General features: G+C 33.6%; 2 protein-coding genes, 1 non-coding gene and 1 pseudogene across 6 annotated transcripts in view; all 4 read right to left on the reverse strand.

The window, feature by feature from the left end:
- The window catches only part of HIP1 (HSP70-interacting protein 1), a 77,619-nt gene that overhangs the window by 63,551 nt on the left and 1,551 nt on the right, over positions 1-12,517 (reverse strand). The window lies entirely within an intron of this gene.
- On the reverse strand, positions 3,591-5,431 carry LOC144548597 (putative carbohydrate esterase At4g34215). 3 transcript variants are annotated; one of them, XM_078297322.1, is made up of 4 exons: positions 5,017-5,431; positions 4,635-4,920; positions 4,412-4,565; positions 3,591-4,004 (listed from the first exon to the last, which is right to left on the reverse strand). In XM_078297322.1, the coding sequence occupies exons 1-4, from the start codon at positions 5,343-5,345 to the stop codon at positions 3,913-3,915; spliced, it is 861 nt and encodes a 286-aa protein (XP_078153448.1). In that variant the 5' UTR covers positions 5,346-5,431; the 3' UTR covers positions 3,591-3,912. The 3 variants fall into 3 exon arrangements, with proteins under 3 accessions (XP_078153448.1, XP_078153432.1, XP_078153440.1); XM_078297306.1 differs by having other exon boundaries at positions 4,370-4,565; XM_078297314.1 differs by having other exon boundaries at positions 4,379-4,565; positions 5,017-5,430.
- LOC144550663 (pentatricopeptide repeat-containing protein At1g33350 pseudogene) lies at positions 10,644-12,094 on the reverse strand (annotated as a pseudogene).
- TRNAD-GUC (transfer RNA aspartic acid (anticodon GUC)) lies at positions 12,265-12,336 on the reverse strand. Its single transcript has one exon. It is a non-coding gene; the product is annotated as a tRNA-Asp (tRNA).

Here is a 12,517-nt window from a genome sequence, read left to right on the forward strand (position 1 = left end):
ATAGAAAAAAAAAAAACACCAAAATGGTGCTCAGATTGGACCTACATACGCGTCAAAAATGGTGTAAAGACCTAATCTGCATATGTGTCAAGTTTTGAATTTTTCTTAAAGCGACGATAAGATCAGAATTTTAAAAATTTAGATTGGTAACTAAAAAAATCTCGGTTTTTAAATTGATAGTGCATATATGCAACATGTACTCCGTTCCATCTTTTAATAAGTGTTGGAAAAAAAAAATTGAACTTTGAATTTCCTTATTATTGGAAATGGGCATTATTAATTAAGCATTTATGGTGTGTTAGGGGACAAGTTGGGGATGATAATTAGATGAAAATTGTAATGAATAGAAAAAAAAAAATGGAATAAGAGATGCATATTCTGTCCTGAGTTTGGGGTCTGATGAGTGCTTGATAGCATATATTCCAACACCTATTGTAGGGACAGCATAATTATAGAACATGATATTATTCAAATTGAAAAGGATGTGCTCTGTTTTGGTCAATCTGACTTATCCATTCCAAATTACATGTGAAGAAGAATTTAAGTGCATTATTTTTATGCCGGAAATTTCTCCCTTTTATATTCTTAAGACAATGAATAAAATATATTTATTCAGCGGAATTTCGGTACGAATGGTTCTTTTTTCATACTAAAATGCACGGACCGAGTTGAATTAGACTTTTCAAATTTTAATGGTTGAAATTGGGGGAAGGAACTAGACTTGCAAGTTATGCTGGAATCCCCATTCAACCTTTATAGATTGATATAATAATATATTAAGGTCATTAGTTGTAGAGTAAAATTTAAGGAGGATTAAATTGTTTACTTCATCTTACTTTTCATATTTTATATCATGTTTGATAGTTTGAGTTATGACTATCTGTTTGTATCCGTATCTAAAGATTTAGATGACAAATTTAAAGAGAAATACAAAATTTCTAACAACTATTTTCACAGTACAATCGAACACTTATTTCATTACATTTCCATAGTCAATTCCGTTCGTGTCCATATATATAAATTCTCACTTTTTCAAAAGTGAATTTTTGTCTCTGTCAAATTCTATTCCGTATATTTTCGTGATAAACGAGCATGGCCTAATTCAATACGAATTGTTCTTTGTAGTGATCTTCATTCCCTACAATATTTATATTTATATGATTGTCGGATACATTTATTGGTCATCTGCTTTCAATCCAAAACTCATACAAAAAACGTTCAAAATAAGGTAGTGAGTTGGAACTAATTTTATTTTGTTGATTGTTGTGTAAAATATAGAAGTTGTGTTGATTAATAAATTGTTGGCAGATAAACCTTAAACAGAACCTGAGAGGAGTATATGATACCTATATATATTAATTTATGGAAGAAAGACATTCCCATAAAATAATAAATAAATAAATAAATTATAAGTATGAGAAATTAAGAAATAGTGAGGGGAAGCGGGTAGGGTGGAGTGAGCACATGGTAGGTGAAATTGAATTGAATATATGGACCACACTCCACTCACCTAAGATAGTATGTGCTAATGATACTATACTATCATGTATGGCGTGTATGGCATGTATGGCATGGGCCTGTCGGAACGGTGCGGTGCAGAAAGCAACGCATTTCACCATCATTCTTCTTTCTTCTTTTTTATTTGGAGTATTGTGTCATTGCCATTCCAATACAATACACGATGTAATTACCAAAATTATGGAAATTTAAATCATACTAACAAAAAAGAAAGTTAATTCAAATGTGTTGTTTACTTTACTGGAAATATTAAACACATTTTTTTTATTAAACTCCTCCGACATCCGGAGTAAGTATCCCTCACATACAAATGACAAATAAATTGTTCATCACATACAAATGCTAATACAAATAAGTTGTTCATCATATATTACGTTATTTTAAAAGAGGAGAGACGTGGCGTAGTTATTCGATCTAAATAGATGGGTTAATTTATGACAACATTAGTGATTTCTTATGTCATACTATTCATCACACTTTATTCATATTTGACAGTATAAATACAGAATAAAATACTTATTTGATGACTTATGCTACAATCAAACATGACCTAAATGCACAGGATCGAGTCTTTTACTCGTGCCAGATTAGAATAAATGATATGGATCTCATTCTACTAGATCAGATATCTGATTGGATTTGAATTTGAGCTTAATTATGTGCCTAACAAAAAATCGATCATAGGTTGTTGTATATGTTGAAATATGTTTGAAAGATTGTTAGAGAGATTAGAAGAATGTGGTTTGAGGTACAGAAAAGTTAACCTAAATTTAATAATTAATATTAGATGATTTATAAAAGAATATAATTTTGAGGGGGACTCAGACTGAGTGTGTTGGTCTCCTTGTCCTTGACCAAATACAATCATTTGCTAATTCATTCATTCATTCATTCATTCCATCTGGACGGCTTTTTAATACTCTGAACTTGTCCCTCTTTTTCGATCTTAGTCTTATGCTGTGCATTAATTAATAGAATATATATGAATACTTATATATAGGAGACTCGTCATGGCTCACGTTTACACCAAAACAAACAAGGCCTGATCAGATCAAGCCTACTTTTACTTTTCTCTTTATAATTGTTTGTTTGGGCCATAAATATAAGGCCTTCACTTTCTTTTCCATAATAATAAAGCCTTGAGCTCAAAACAATATTTATGAAATACCAACTCATCTCCTAATCTCTCAGCACAGTACTCGCTTATTTTACATTTTATATTCTCCCTTAGTATTACAAGATTATGAGACTCTTCCTCAAATTAAATTAATAATGATGATAATGATAAACAAATAAAGGAAAAGATAATGTGCTTAAGCGTTCAAAAATTTGTATGAGAATCGGTTCCGATAAAATTCCCAAAAATTTACAATAGGTATAGCCTCCAGTTCTGCACTAGAGAAACCTCAATTCAAACCTAAAGGGAAACCGATTACCTCATTCAGATCGACATGTCGTACAGAACAAATGTTGCAACTAATTAAAGAGCATATTGGAATTGTTGTAAAACAATTTTCAGTCAGTGCATTTAGGTTTCATTTCCCTGATTGTGGCATTTTATCAAAAAACAGCTCAATCATAATGTAATATATGATACAACATGAATTATTATGACAACAATCAATTCCCAAACCAACAGAGCTCATGACTGGTACTTTACTGGTACCTGGTAATTAATACTATATTGCACTGAACAAACGATCCAAATTACAGTCTTTTCCGTATGATGCAAACATATCATAATGTGATTGTTATTATGGAACAGATGTTCAATTCTGGTGCCAAAACCTTCTGAATTTACAATATTTTTTTTTTGGTACGTGAACACCAATTTAGTTCTAACCATCACTTTTACCAAAGATATTAATCATAGTTTATTTTAGTTAAGAAAGAGGCAAAATGTTATAAAGACATAATCAAATAACTCATTCTGTACCAGCATTTATTAGGAGATTTCCTTTTAAGAATGAAAACTGATGGTCCAAACCCAAAATCCTACTGGTACAAAAGTTGCCCCTCAAATTCTCTAAAAACCAAGTTCTAACTTCTAAGATACTTTACCAACTTGACAATACTTTAAATCAATTCTTCCGAGCAATATTTCAAGATTTTGAATTACATCAACTGGCATGTAGTCAAAATCCATGATCACATCATAATTAGTAAACAATTTCTTGTTAAAAAAAAAACAATAATCACAGTAGTCAATATAATTGTACTTTTGCCAATTTCTAAAAGGTAATACTATCAATAAATCCTATATCCTGTAACTTATCATGCTACTGTTAATAAGAATTAGTTAGATATAATGTAGGGTCAGAACTCAGAAGTAGCACAAGAAAACCAAAACTTTTTACAGTACAAATTGCAAGAATTGTATATGATATGGGATCATCATGAGATGGTAAAATAGAGAATTAGTAAGACGTAGCAGAGGAGTTTGAGCTTAGTCTTGCGCGACCATGCATGTGACGAATCACCATTACCTATTTCCAGCATATACAATGAAATGATTTCACATATTTTATTCAAAACAAGCAATTTGCAAACCGAGAATGACATAATTCATTCACATTAGTCTGGTCTATTCAGGTAACTGCCGAGTACCGGGATGTATTTTATAGAAACTTAATATTTTTGGTCTCATTGTATAGAAACTGATATACTGCTAGGAAACAAGATTTGCAATGTAAAGAAATTGCTAGCATGAAATTAAGGTAAATTAATATGCATCAAAATTTAACACTGACATGACAAGCTTAGGGTTTATGCTCCTTTCTTAATTGACTCTAGCATTTCAAATGTAATTAAAGAACTAATCTCGTGTTGGAAATAAACTAGTTATAAATACCATTTATACCAGAATTTAGATAAGAACCCGCGAGCATTATACCAAGCTGGACTTGAGCGTGAGTCGTTAAATGGAGATGGTCCCCTTCTAATTTTAACCCAATTGCATCCACATACTTCACATTTGGAAGTGTTATTCCTTTTTGAGCTTCTCTCACAATTTTTAAATACGGCCCTTCACCCGATGCCAATGCAACCTATACAAAATCGATGTTTCATTAACTAGAACAAAATAATGAAATGAATGAATAACTAAAATAAAAAACCTGAATAAATAGCAGATGTGGCAAGTGAAGATCGGTTCTCAGGTCGAAGATAAGCTTCTCCAACCGTGCACGGTACGAATATGCATCTTCATGTCTGACAGTATCGCTTTCCCCTTGGTACCACAAAACCGCACCGATCTTTCCACCAGAAGTTAAAGCCGCTTTTGTTCGACCGATCATCTGCTGGTACAAAACTGATCCCCGGGACCACTCCTGGATGCGGGTCCCACCTACCGCACATGGTACCAGACCTATTAGCCTCCATCCACCTTCTTTTACTGGTTCTCTGTGCCAATCATTTGTTTTACTTGTCTTATCAGCAAAGTTTTTTTTTCTTTCTGGTATATATAATGCTAGCACAAAAAAGAAATCAGTAGAGTACCTGATCCAGTTAGCGAAAGACAAGCCGGGACCCACACCGCAGGTCCGACGAACATCGATGTCAGCATGCAAAGGCTCAGTGGCTTCCACCCAGTGGAGGCTGGCATTCAGTCGGAGAATGGTAGGGTGGGGCCCACACTCAGTGGGAATGATGTGGTCCCACTTGTTTTCGTTGACACCTCCTCGGCCGGCCATGTTTGACTGTCCCGCAAGGATGAACATCAACTTTCTCGACTCTGACTCTGAGTTGTCGTTCTTCACAGCCGTCCGATCAGAAACACACGGCTGAGATATGGCTATTAGGAGAAGAAGAGAGAGAGTCAGAGACATTTGCTTCTTCGTGTTTTTGAATTTTGATTTGGTTTCGGGTCTCTCTCTCTCTCTCTGTCTCCCACTGAGGCAGTGAGGGGAGAGGGAGTAATTTATTAGGAAGGTATGGGTATGGAGGAAAAGAATTAGCAAATCACAGCATATGAGATTATATCCAGCAAGTATAACAGCTCTAGGAGAATCTCGAACGTTAATTAATGATCGAAGGGTGATAGTTACTTACCTTTGTTATTTTTAATCTGGATGTTTGAGTGGTTACGACCATTAGATGTGAAACAGAAGATAAAGATTTCATCAGATTTCAAATCTTGTAGTTATACAAGTGGAGATGATCCCGATGGGAATGTTTGTCAGAAGGGTTTTATTTTTTCGAGGGTACGATTGCACGAAACAAAAGATGGACCGGGTCTAGCTAGTTTAAAGAAGGGTTATTATTTAATGCGGAGTTGTGCTAACACATGTTTTCTAATTTGACGGTCTAGATTTCATTTAAAAATATAGACGGTCATGTTTGTAATAAAAAGCATGTGGTGGACTGGTGGTTACTTAGTCTGACATTAATTTGTATAAAATTCGACCTTATTTAATGTGTACAAGAAGGCTGTGCCTGTCGTCAACTAGAGGTTTTTTTTTATTATTTTTTGCAGATCTAACGGATCAACTCCTACTCGACCCGTTTTAAAGAAATGTACCAGTAAATGGGAATGAGTCTGGTATAGGTCCAAAATTATAGCTAGTATAAACAAATCGAATCAGTCATATTTTTTTATGGTCGTCAAATTAAATAAAAACATTTCCAAAATAATTGGAAATCTCTTTAAATTGTCTTAAAACTATTGTTAATATATTCAGCTTGCCATAGTAAATCAGACTTATATTTATATCTAACCTTCACATCGTACACTTTCAAAACTGTCAAACAATCAATTTTTGCATAAATTCTGAAAAATTAAAACTCACACATGTGCCCAAAAAATTAAAACTTCAATACCAATTTTCAGTTACTCCAACCAACCCAATCAACTCAACGGTGTTATTTAAAAAAAAAAACAGAGAGAGAATATATATGAATTTTTCAATAAATGAATAAAATGTGTTTCAAATTTTCAAGTTTTTATTGATTTTTTTTTCAATAAATAAATAAATGTACCAGTAAATGAGATTGGCACTAAATGCGATCGATCTTTCAAATCTATAAAAAAAACGATAATTTAAATTGTTTAAACCATTTATTTCAGAAATGTTGCATTTACAGATAAAAATATATAAAATTTTCAAATTCATTTAGTATCAAGTTAAGCGGTAAAAGAATGAAGAAAAATAAATGTATTAAAACCAACTTAATTTTTTCGTTTGCCCGCTTGACTTGATACTTAATAAATTTAAAATTTTATAAATTTTGCATGTAAGAATAACACTCGTGAAATAGATAGATTTGAACGATTTGAATTCATCGTTTGAAGTCTATCTCATAAGTTTGAAATTGGTAACACTTAGACTGAAATATTATTGATGTCATAGTAACATGACTCCATATTTTGTATGATTTTAAATATTTTCTGTTAGTTATAAGTCTATTGAAAATAACATTCTTGCTTAAATAAGACCATGTTCTTTAACTAGAATACCTTATTCTGACTAAATGGTTATTTAGGCGTCATTAGTCATTACTGACTTTCACAAATATATATATAAATTCAGAGGCGGAGTTAGAATTTCGAACTAGGGGTCAAATCACACAATAAGAGTTAATCATATAAAATTTTTCTATAAAAAATAAGAGTCAATTTTACAATACCATAATATTTTACTCTAAATTACATAGAAAATTATACTATAATATGAAATTTTCCAAAAAAAAAACGAGTGTTAGTTGAACCCATTCTCTGCGCTTGACTCCGCCTCTGTACAAATTGATGTTAACTGTTAAGACAACGTGAGCAGAACGCCAGATTTGGTTGGGTCTTTAAGAAATGCATCATTATTTTCTCAAATACCCTCTTACAAATGCAAATTGCGCATCAATTCAAACTATGCTCCGTTTTCTTTTCTTAACACCTTGTTTGGATGGAGAGTAGAGGCAGTGAGGGAATGGAAAGAAAAGAATTTTTTTTTCCGAATCGATTTCCCTCTAAATTTGAGATGTAATAGATGAAAATAAATTTTATTATAAATATTTTAAAAAAATAACACAAATGTCCAATATTATATCTTATATATATATATATAAGATATAAATAGTAAAAAAATTCAGAAAAATGTAAAATTTGGTCTTCAAGCATATATTAATATGAAGAACAAGATGAATGGTTCGGATCGACGTTTTGGATTTTGAAATTTCAAATTTGAACCGTATGCATATTGGGCCATATGCATACGAATGCACATTAGTCTCTCTCTCTCTCTATATATATATATATAATTATCGTCAAAGTTTTTTTGTTACAAATCTATAACAATCACTAATTTCTCATTAACCTTTTAAATTTTAATTAACCAAACAAAAAAAAAGATAGAAAGAAAAGTTAAATTTATTTTTTCTCATTAATTATTAAAAGTTCTTTCTATTCCATTCTTCACCTCCCTCCCTCCCTCCGCTTCCTTTGCTCTCCATCCAAACAAGGTGTAAGTGTAGCCGTGGAGGTATTTGCTACAGCAAAAGTACATTTGGAGGGTGTTATTGTAGAATGAAGATTTTACGAGGAAATACTGACAAAAATGAAATGAAATGAAATATGCATAATTTGACGCACGATAAAAAGGTTGACGACGACTTGGCATAGGCGCATAGTAGCATCATTCAATGTCCAGTTACATTTGTTTGTTTGTTTGTTTGTGCCATCTTCTTCAGAATTTAATGCTTTCTTTGCACACAATAATTTATAAATGTTCACCAATATAGTAAAATATGACTATATGAGGACCCTACTTTGACAATTTCGTGAAATGTCAGCATCACACTAAGTCTCTTCTACAATGCTTGTTCCATATATTTTGAAGTAGAATAATTTCTTCTGTAATTTTTAAAATTTGGTATTCAGTTTTAATTTTTCAAAGAAGAAAATATTTGCTCTATGAATACCAAATTAGCCATTGAATAATTTATGCGCATTTCTTTGCAGGTGCAGCCTTCATTACCAGTAATGCAACTCCAAATGCTGCCTCTGTTTGTTCCGCTTTGTGTACTGGTAAACCAAGAACCCTCTCTTATTTTTCGGCAGGTCTTGTTTTTTGCACCGCCTCCGGCTGTGAACACTTCTTCGATTTATCGTGTGTGTATTATTAAAGTGTGTTAAAATAAATAAAATATATAATAGGTTGATGAGAACAGAATACTGCACTAGCTCACGATTTATTAACTAAAATTATAATTCAAAAGATGATTGAGCACTGTAAATGAAGTCATCTAGCTTGCTGGTGCAGCAATAACCTGAAACAATTGATAAATAAATAAAAATTTAAAAGTAAGTAGAAACTTTCTAATATTATAGCCTAAACAATATAAAACATCCATATTTGATGCATACTGCTATTGTGTACCCTTCAAAAATTATAAGTTAGACATTTAGAGCATTGGAGAAAAAATTGTGTAACTAAAATTTTTGGTGCACCCAACTTAATTCAGAACAGTTAATAAACATCAACTAAATTAAAACATGAAAGGAAAAATCCTGACATGAATAGTGGCTGGTCCCACCTGCTATATACCAGTACCAAACTAGTAATTTGCATAGACAAATTCAACAATACCAGTACCAGCTTAACAGTACCATTAATCAACTTATCAAGTACCAGCTATCTATATCTCAAACAGTACCAATACCATATTACTTTGCTACCTAAACCAGTATTGATAAAACACACAACATGACAACAAGTAAACCCTCAGCAAGTACATCACATGTTTAAGTGGCTTATCTTTCATACCAGCAACCAAAGAACATAGCAAGTTAACTTGTAATTATAATTTTTTAGGGGCTGATTAAGAGGATAAGGCACAGCATCTATAGTAAGCCCTACATTTTACATTGCTTTTACTAAAGAGTACTGACAAGGAGGAAATGTGAAAATTACGAATTAGACCTTGCAAATAAGAGAATTAGGCTTCTGGTGAAATTACCTATGATTTATACAGATAATGAACACAAAATGGTAAACACTCACAATTCAACTAAAAAAAGAGGTAAACACAAATAAAAGCAAACAAATAAGTGAATAGATCACTCAATTACTAAAACACTAGATCAAGATCCTACTCATTACCATCAGTCAATCTTAAATTGGTGTTGATGATTAGATAACAAGCACAGGAGATTTATCTCTCAACAGCTTGAGTACATGATGAATAAAGATTCACATAAGTTGGTTTACATCTAAGTGTACTTACCCATTATGTTTGATGTTATTTAAAGCATCCTGGATTTATATAGATGATGAAAGAAACATCCTATGTATACATGGCCTCAAATATTTGAAATATCCCACATGCTATTCTTCTGTGAATTTATTTGAAAATGGTCCACTTGCTCATCTTTCATTGCTTACAGAGAGAAACAATGAGGAAGGATGCATAGGATATTTCCACTTTTTGTTAGGTCATACATGAGATTTCTTGTTTCTTATAGTAACATGATGTTACTTGTTTGCCAGCATGTATGCTGTACATACACAGGCCTTTAGGTGAAAGTACACCTCAAAGAAATTAGTATAACCATAGTGTGATAAACATACCATAATAAAACAGAGAAGACTTGGTCAAGGGATCCATATTTAAGAGTAGGTATGACATCATACGTAACAAAAGTTTAATACCTGAAAAGTACCAGACTTTCTGCCAATCCCTACTGTTGCTAAATCGATTACAAAACGGATTGTACTACTCTATGGATGCTGCACACAAACATAACTATCAATATACTTATATGGAAATAATTAAAACTGCTAACTATAGCAAATATATATTATTTTCCATGAAAGCATATGATTTATTTAATTGAAATTTCATCAGCATGGTAATGTTTGTCTTTTTGGTAGAGTTTACAGGTTAGTACTAATATTCCTCCTTCACCCTAGCTCTTTTGCTTGGAATGATGATGAAACCAAATTGCAAATTAGCCTTTAAATTGAAAAGAAGAAGAAGAAGCAAGATTTGTGTTTGAAACTATTTAGATAAAGTTGATAGATGCCAAGGATCGAGCAAAACCTAAAAAATAAAAACAGTACCAATTAAACTGATAGAGAGAGAGAGAGAGAGCCAGAGGTCAGAGGAGAGAGAGAGAGAGAGCCAGAGGTCAGAGGAGAGTGAGCGAGAGAGCGAAAGACAGAAAGAGGAGGTTCGATAGGCGACTCGGCTCGGCTCGGATCGGCCCTGTTCCAGCGATAAAATTTGAGTCTGAGCCGAGTTCGGGCTTTATTCAGTTTAGGGCCCGGCTCGATATAATTTATTAAGCTGTCCAACCCATTCGCTATGAGCCGGTCCGGCTCATTAGTAGGCATATACTCGGCTGAATCAATTATGTATTCGCATGAAACTTTTACGCTACATTGACAGTGGAGATTCCATGATCTCCCTTAAATCATCTAATACCATGTAAATCTCATCGGACTCAGAATGAGCTTTGTCACAAGAGTAAAACAACCAAGTCTTTTTATTTACCTCGACCCACCTACATCCTGGCAACTTTTTACCCTCTATATTTCTCATAACCTTTCTTGTCCTTCTCATCTCATCCCACATGATAATAAGCATTATCCGGATCTAGCTTTAGCAATTCCTTAATTGCAAGTTCAGCCAAATTATATTGCCTATGGATCCTACACCCGCTAAAAAGTGAACCCCATACCACCTCATCTGGCTTAATTTTCATATTATTAATGATTTCTATTGCTTCTGGAAATCTCCCATCTCGGCTAAAGAGGTCTACTATGCAGCCATAGTGTTCAATTGATGGGTCGATACTGTATTCATATGTCATGTCATGAAAATAATTGAGACCATGGTTTACTAAACCACCATGCGTGAATGCATTTAGGAGACCCACAAAAGTAATTTCATCGGGTGCTACCCCTGCTTCCAGCATCTTATCAAAAGCCAAGATTGCACTTTTACTGTGCCCCTGCAGTGCAAAGCAGTTGATTAGAGAATTCCAAGTAGTTAAACTCTTATCTGACAAGTTCTCAAAGATCCATCGCGCCTCCTTCAAGCTCCCGCATTTCCCATACATGTCGATCAAAGCATTGACAACAAAAGAATTAAAGCAAATATGGTTGCTATAAGCATAGCCATGCACTAGTTTCCCGAGCCAAAGCATCCCAATATGACCACAAGCTGATAAAATGCAAAAGACAGTAGTTGCATTAGGTTTTACACAAGATTGCGCCATCTTTTGAAAACACATTACCGCCTCAGAGTAAAAACCATTTTGTGCACAGCCAGAAATAATAGCATTCCAAGAAGGCACATCTCTCTCAGGCATTTGATCAAACAGTGCAATTGCATTGCCCATCTTACCTCCCCTAGCATAACCAGAAACCAAAGCAGTCCAAGAAAATACAGTTTTCTCAGACATTCCATCAAACAACTTGCGTGCAATTTGCACATCACCTAATTTCGCATACCCATCAACAAACGAGGTTTGCAGTACATCAAATTCGCCAAAACCACTCTTAAGAGCATGCCCATGAACTGATCTTCTTATTGCAATAGAAGAAGCGAAGCAGCTTAAAGAGAAAGATCTGGTTGCAGCCATGGTGCAGCGGTGTAGAAGGGACAGGATGCGACAAGGAAGAGAGCTTGAGGCTTGTTTTCTTTGCTCAAATTCTTGCGAGTGCCAAGTCAAACTGATCTTTTTATTGCAATAGAAATTTTAAAAATTCGCTAATTCCAATAAAAGTGTTTAAATATGAAAAGAAAAAAATTCGCCGTTGCCGGGGATCGAACCCGGGTCACCCGCGTGACAGGCGGGAATACTCACCACTATACTACAACGACTTTATTGGCTCCTATTAACAACAACCAAATAATATTATTATTATTTCATTCACAGAGAAAGCCAATTAGGGGTGCAAACAGATCGGATATTATTCGACCAGATCCGAATCAGAAAAATTACCTAATATCCGTATCCATATCCAAAAAATTATAACGAACAAGGATACAATAAGATTTTTAA

Source organism: Carex rostrata, chromosome 2 (genome assembly GCF_964058835.1).
Source record: "Carex rostrata chromosome 2, lpCarRost1.2, whole genome shotgun sequence".
Classification (NCBI taxonomy): domain Eukaryota; kingdom Viridiplantae; phylum Streptophyta; class Magnoliopsida; order Poales; family Cyperaceae; genus Carex; species Carex rostrata.